The sequence below is a fragment of the Grammomys surdaster genome, unplaced genomic scaffold (assembly GCF_004785775.1).
Source record: "Grammomys surdaster isolate TR1022 unplaced genomic scaffold, NIH_TR_1.0 165, whole genome shotgun sequence".
Lineage (NCBI taxonomy): Eukaryota > Metazoa > Chordata > Mammalia > Rodentia > Muridae > Grammomys > Grammomys surdaster.
In genome coordinates, this window is record NW_021604613.1 from 18,209,439 (window position 1) to 18,216,671 (window position 7,233).

General features: G+C 48.5%; 1 protein-coding gene across 2 annotated transcripts in view; it reads right to left on the minus strand.

Moving 5' to 3' along the window:
* Window positions 1–1,076: 1,076 nt before the first annotated feature.
* The window catches only part of Plekhm3 (pleckstrin homology domain containing M3), a 143,180-nt gene continuing 137,023 nt past the window's right edge, over window positions 1,077–7,233 (minus strand). Inside the window, exons 7-8 of one of the 2 annotated variants that reach the window (XR_003711224.1) lie at window positions 4,188–5,322; window positions 1,077–3,558 (exon numbers count right to left, since the gene is read on the minus strand). Coding sequence is in view for 1 of the 2 variants with exons in the window: in XM_028765811.1 (XP_028621644.1) it covers window positions 5,145–5,322 (178 nt within the window). In the remaining variant the exon portion in view is untranslated. Of the gene's footprint in view, window positions 3,559–4,077; window positions 5,323–7,233 lie in introns of those variants that run through there. The other variant, XM_028765811.1, reaches the window with a different exon arrangement.

The window sequence follows — 7,233 nt, forward strand, 5'->3', positions numbered from 1 at the left end:
ACATCATAAAATAAGGTCAAAACATTATATGATTATGCCTATTGTATTTCCTGGTAAAAGTGCCAATGGCACTGAAGAAACTGATGTTTCACTCTGATAAGGTGTTTGCAATGTGAATCCCTTTACTTGTGAAGTTAAGGCATCGGGTTAAGCGAAGGTGGTAGGTTTGACATGTATCTTGGAACACACAGGCTCCAGGTGGACTGTGTACTGAAGAGGAGGCAGCAGGGAAGTGTGAAGGGATCCATAGTCGGATGAAGGGTCCTGCAGGCTTCAAGTGGGTCAGAGACTAGACTATAAGGCACTCCTACAGGGAAACAAAACAGTGGGAAGGAAGGGCCACTGGCCAGTTGTTCACTAAGTGGTTTATTAGCATGAGGCCCAAGTCTGGCCCAGGGCTGAGGAAGCAGGCAAGGGAATCACGGGAAGGGACAGGGCCGGTTTGCAGTTTCCATGGCCGGCATGGACCTAACTGTGGAAGAGCTGCTGTAGGTGTCTTGTTCACCTGGCCTGGGAAACAAGTGGCTTCACTAGAAAGCTTTCTAAAATGATGAGGAGCCAGTGCCTCTTTTCCCTCAGAGAGGAGCCCCAGCGAGCAGCCTGCGTCCCACTCACCAGTGCCTCCCATCACACTTGAGCCTGCTTTATGGAGACAGTGCTACATGCCACAGTCACCAGGAACCCATCTTACATAAAACAGGCTGACAGACTGACAGACAGACAGGCTGGAGAGGTTCATCTACATTTTCCCTTTCACCTAGAGTTTTATAGTGATGTAGATTTTTCATCTTAGTCCTGCACCTACTAAAACATACCAGAAAAAAAAAAAAATCTCGAGTCAGAGAGTTTTGAATCCAAAGAAAGGACAGAAGTGCCTACAGAGAGAGTGGGTGCTGGGACTTAACTGTTAAGAAACTGTCCCTGTGACAGAGATCAGCACTGGTTAGGTTAGCTGAGGGGCTGAGTCGTAGCTTGTAGCATTCTGGGATTAGGCGAGTGGGAAGAGGCAGAGCAGTGAACCAGGTTCCTAATGCCCACCACCACCACCACCACCACCACCACCACCACCACCGAGTCAGTACCAAGGAATGGATAAGGAGAAAGGCCAGTGGCTCCAGGGAGAAAATGGCCAAGGAAGAAAGGGCTAGCTTCTTTCCCTTTTGTCTCAAATTCCTGACATCTCCACATTATTTCAGAAGATGAAAAGTAGTGTAGAAAGCTCCCAAAACAAAACTGCACACTTTTCTATGTACATGAGAAAAAACAAACAAAACAAAATGAGATAGTCTGTGTTGGAACCAGGCAGTATTCCAACTAAGGGTCAAAGAGTAGTTCGTAATCTGGCTACTTCAACAAAGCACAGGAGAGAACCAAATGCTGAGCTGCAGGGTGAGAGGGCAGGGCACGCCCCTGAACTAGCAGCAGAATGTGTGGCTACTTTCTTGATGGCAGCGGGCTTTGCTGTTGGTGCTCAGTGTGTGTGTGGCATCACTGTGGTCCTGTTCTCATAGGTAGCTTGTGTCTGGAGTTTTCTGGCCCTCGGATAGAGAATAAATTTGCAAGGCTGGAAGCCAAGCCTCCTAGAGGAGGTGCAGAAAGCAACCTGTCAGTGCTCACGTTCAGTGTGCACACATGACAAGCAGAGACAGAGGCCAGACCTCACCGAGGGTGTGCTGCAACTTGACCACAGTGACAGAGTGACACAGACACCTTTGTTTTGGGGCAGCTGAGGGGAATCACAACCCTGGGCTGTTTCAGACTCTATTGGAACCTGCGAATCCCAAGGCACTGTAAACACACACACACACTCTCTCTCTCTCTCTCTCTCTCTCTCTCTCTCTCTCTCTCTCTCTCGGCCTATTATAGCAAAATCAAGAAGCAGTTAACCTTTCAGCTCATCAAATGTGAAAACCCCCAAAAGATGGCTGTAATTCAGCACATGAAGTCAAGGGGAAGACAGAGTTTACATGGTTTTCATATAAGGCTGCTTCCAACTTTGAGAACAGGCAGCCCTGGAAAGAACTCCGCTCCCAGCGTAGCTGACTGTCTTTGGAGCACCCTGCGGCCTTCCTACTGCAGTGCAAACGCAGGTCTATTTTAGGAACTGGCTTCTTAACGGTGGGGTTGGGTGCCAACACTTCCCCCAGGCTGGATGGTGTCACACACGAGTTTCTGGCACTAGCAGGAGGGAATTCTTGTGCTACACCAGGGAATGGGCTGTTTAGTGAAAAGCAGCTCCCTGGGCTTTGCTAGCGGCTCCAGGAGATTAATAGACCATTTTCCATTATGCTTTACATGTAAGATATTTACTGAGATGAAAAAAAAAGAGGTGGAAATCCACAGGCCTGCTTTTGTTTCGATGGTTTCTAAGCAGTGGAACAATTACCTAACACTGCACCAAGTAATTTGTTAGACCTGAAAACAGTAAGGGCCTTCATGCACTCTAAGGCTTTCTGGGCTGAAAATAGCAATTTTGAATTTTCATGGCAGACCCAACTCCAGAGCTGGCTCCATGTGTCCTATCAGATTCGGGTGGTGGTGGCAGAGATTGCCACTGGGAGCCCAGAGTTGGCATGGACCAGGCTGGTGGGGATGTACAACAGAGTGAAACCAGAAGTAGCAGGTCACGGCTCTAGTTCCAGATCACGGATGACAGCACACTTATATTTTTCCCTTTAAAAAATAAACAGCAATGTCTGGGGAAAGGTCTTAGGAGTGCCCTAGGTCTGCACACACACAGCAGGGCCCTCTAAGGGACAGTGGGGACAACTCAGGTATGTTGAGCAGGAATCCAGATTTTACCCTAGGCTTTTATTGTCTGATCTTGGGCACCTGTTGGGGCAGGACATGGGGCCAACCTAGGTCAGGGGCTCTGCTCTTCAGGTCTCTGTGCTCACTGTGCTGGGAATGGCGTCTCTGACAGTCAGAATCACAGATACATTAATTTCAGCAAAGGTCAAGAGTTAGCTACGGTAATGGGGATTGGGAGTAGAGAGAAGGCACTGTGCCACGGGAACACATCTGTTTCATAATAAGCAGGTCTAGAATTCTCCAGTGAAAGATCATGTTCTGTTCTCTTCTCTGAGGCTGGAAAATATAAATACTGTATTTTAACGGATAGGAGGAAGAGAGATACTCAAATCTGTGTGCCCGTTTTGCCAAGTGTCTGAGAATTCCCATCCTTGTCCTATGTGCAACATTCCCTACCACTCATGTCAGTGAGGTGGTGTCAACACGCCTTCCCGAGAGTTTATAAAAGGCACCGTGAGGTGTCTGGTAAATAGGGCCCTGGCCTTTTACCAAATTTCATGCCTTGGCTATAGCTTCTGGGTAGTTAGGAAATGAACGCACATGTGGCGTTGAACTGTGTGGTCTGGGGCCAAAGGAAACGGTGTGGGCCAAGAGGTGAAACGCTTGCCTCTAACTGCACAAGTCAGCTGAATGTCTCCTACTGGACAGAAGCATCAGGAGCTGGTGCCTGTGGGGAGCAGCTTGGAGTTGAAACACCGTGTTCTTTGTGAGCCAGCGTTTCCCCCGGATCTGAACAGTAGTGAAAATCTGAAAGGACAGAAGCATGGGTGGCAGTGGGTGACACTGGCTCCATGACAAACAAGTACTTCCTGGTGAGTACATTCTCCTGCCTTGGAGAGAGTTAGGGAAGAAGGAATGCTGGCCATCAGGGTCTCAGTGCCTCCCTTGCAGCCATCTTGGTCACAGTGATAACTACACAGGCTCTTACAGGGATCACAGTGGGAGTACACTACCCTCCAAAGAGTGAAGTGACACACTGCTCATTCCTACACACGAGTTACTCTTTGTGTTACTATAAGGTGGTATAATTATACATGTATATATCTACTTATTTCAATAATATTAATTCATTAATTCTATTTATGTTTGGTATTTTCTTAATAGTTTAGGTTTGTATTTTTCAAAATGTTACTTCTTAATAACTTTTAATAATTATATAATTTTTACTTTTAAATATTTAAATATTTTTTAAAAATAATTAGAAACAAGTAAAGCCAGGTATGGTGGTAAACACCCGTAATCCCAGCATTTGGAGACCGAGGCAGCAGGATCACAAGTTTGAGACCAGCCAGGGATATACAGCAAGACCCTGTCTTAAAATATGCCCCCATCCCAAACAAACAAAACATCCAGAATACAAAAGCAAGAGTAGTTACGTGGACTGAGTGAAGGTCAAAAGTGCTGTGCAGGACAAGGAGAAATAAAACATTCAAGTGACAGGTGGGCCTGCCTGCCGGTGGAGGACTCTGGAAAGGAGACATCGTGTCCTCCGAGATCGTGCAGCTGACTCTACCTAGCAGATGATGCACTGATATGCTTGAGCGCAGTCCTGGGACATTTCCTTCCGGGCAGCACCATAAGAAACATGACCATTGTCCTCCATGCCATGCTTGGGAACTGTTCTTAGGGCACCCATGCGCACTCTCTGGCAGGCATCGTGGAGTCTCGTCATCAGGGAGGGGCTGGCTTTGCACCAGCCAACAGATGGACGGCATGCAGTGATTGGCCACTGAGGTCCTCCCTTTCAGGGATTAAGTTCAAACCCAGGTAGCTCTGCTCCTGATGCTTTCTGTTGAAGGGGTTTCTGGCTTTCTGCTGTGCCCCTCTGGTTCACTCTCTGCCATCTCTGCCACGGACTCTGGGGCCTGGAAGTATCCAGAAACATTCTTGTGTGTTAGAGATGTCCTTGTGAAGCAGATAAGAATGGTTCCTACCTCAGTTTCCCCAGAAAAGGCTAAATCTCAGTAACAATGCAAAGCTTTGCTGCGAGAGTTATTTCCTCCAATACCTGTGCAGTAGACTGGCCCTTAGAGCCAGTGTGCATAAAGGGGTCTGAACTACAGAGCAATGTGTGTAAATCACATTTGCTGGGAGCAAGCAGCTGAATTTCATGGCCAAGTGTGACTCAGCTATCTGTAGGAGTTTAGCCACAGGAACTTTGTGGACTTCTTGACAATGAGTTATACAAAGCATACGTACGGGACGTATAGGTGTATATAATATAAATAAATAAATAACTTATCTATCTACATCTAGCTGAAGAAGGAACAGCCTCATGTGCACGGCATGAGCAGCCCTGTGGGTAGTTGTGGTGAATGTAGCCCGGCCTGCGGTCAGGTGTTTTGGTAGGACAGCTCAAACATGGTACACGCCTCCTCCAGGCTTTCATCCACGTTCAGCTGCCGCCAGAAGGACTTCTGCTTCTTCTGCAGCTCTCTTCGGACGCACCGTGGGCAGGGGACAGACTTTTCTTTGCACTCCGAATGGAAGACGGCTCCACAGCTTTCACATCTGCAAAAGCCAAGCATGGACTCCATTAGCAAGGCTGCAGAGCACAACGGCCTGTGTGGGACGTCACTGGGGCACTCTATTCCTCTGGACAGCCCTGTCCTTGGGAGGGGGCATAATGGAGAGAAAGGGGCTGCATCTGTTTTCAAAAGGTTCAGTGTTAGATTTCATTAGGGACACAATTTTCCTGTGATTGGAACTGGCCTCATGAGACCCTGGCTTGGGTGGAGGGGAGGCAACAATGACCCAGTGACACTGTTCACAGTGACAATAGGCACACGAGGTTTTGTGTGCCAGTTTCCTCTCCACCACAGAGAAAGGAGTAGAAACTCTAGGGCAAGCAGCTGAGAATGTAGCCTATTGTCTTGGCAGCAGGAACCCTTAGCAGGCCGTGGCAGTCCTGCAGAGTATGCCAGGGAGGTACTACTGCAGCCTTCCTAACTTACCTTCATGTCTTAGTTTGGGAAGGTATGAGGGACATTTCCATTCTCTGCATGATGTCCTGGGGCCCATTACTCTGTGCATTTTTTAAAATTGGGAAAATCCTCCCACCTTTAAAGGCCTACCTGTATGACCTAAGTGTGAACTAGGACGAGTCTAAGAGTGGGAAGGAAACATTTTCTCACCAACAGGGCAGCTTTGGTAAGTTATGGAGAGGAGACATTCCCGGTGGATGACGAGCTGCTTGTCTGGCCTGCTGGAGTCTGCAGAGGAGCCTGCCTATGCAGTGTGTTGTGTTTTCCCTGTGAAGTTCTTAGTAATGACTAATGACCCGGCTGTTCCAGCCCGCTCATGTGTATGCAGCTCTCCTTCTGCCACACATGAGCTGTGGAAGGGGACTGTCACCTCATCCCAGGAGCCCAGGGGACTGACAACATGATCTTCTTCAGCCCTGGACTGGTGTTACATGCAGCTGTCTTCAGGACATACTGGGCTTTTTAATATTGGGTATGGGTTATCTCGGGACACTATACCCTAATGTGCCAATATCTTACTTACAGCACCACCAAGCAGGACTCCGTGGCTTGGCCCAAGGAGGGTCTTCCACCCATGCCTTGTGGAGGGGGCAGTGACTTGGAGTTGTTGGGAAAGGCTAGTGAAGAGCTGGCCAACAGAGGCTTCCTGCCGCCAGCAGTCCCTGCTCCCTGCTCAGCTCTCCCATCTAAGGACAGTGGATAATAGATGAGGAACCACAAATTGTCCCCTATTCTTGATGTGTTCCCCTGGGGTTCCCATGAAGAAGGTCAGTTCCCCACAAGGTAACTCCTATTGGTGACAGGGTATGTAGGTAGTACTAATTAAGCTAAGGGTGTGTCTTTGGTCCAATTGGCTTAGTGTCCTTAACACAAGAAACAGAGCTTCTCAATGTTTAGTGTCTCCATTCCCTGTGCACTATGCGAAGCCATCAGTGAGCTAGTAAGAAAACTCATCAGAACCAAATCCTGCTAGCACCCTGCTCCAAACCTTCCAGCCCCCTAGAGCTGTGAGAAACACATCTTTAAGCCACCCAGTTTGTGGTATCTGGTATGCTACCCATGCAGACTAGATGAAGCCCTGGAGCAAGTGACCTCACCTGGTGAGCGTCAGTTTCTTCACAGGCTTAGTGGAGATAACATGAGCAGCCATCACACTGGGATGCTGCAGGCCTTGAATGAGATCATGGGTAAAGTGTCTAGCAGTTCCTGGCTCAGGAGAAGCTGTGCCCCTCAGGCGTTTCTGGGAGGCCTCTCTGCAGCCTGACTTCACTGACATCACTGTGTGGTCTGGATAGCCCCATCAAGCCCCTCCTTTTACAGAGGAGGAAACTAAGTTTCCCAAAGGGCTAGTGATCACCTCCTAGGCGCGCGCGCACACGCACACGCACACGCACACACACACACACACACACACACACACACACACACACACACACAC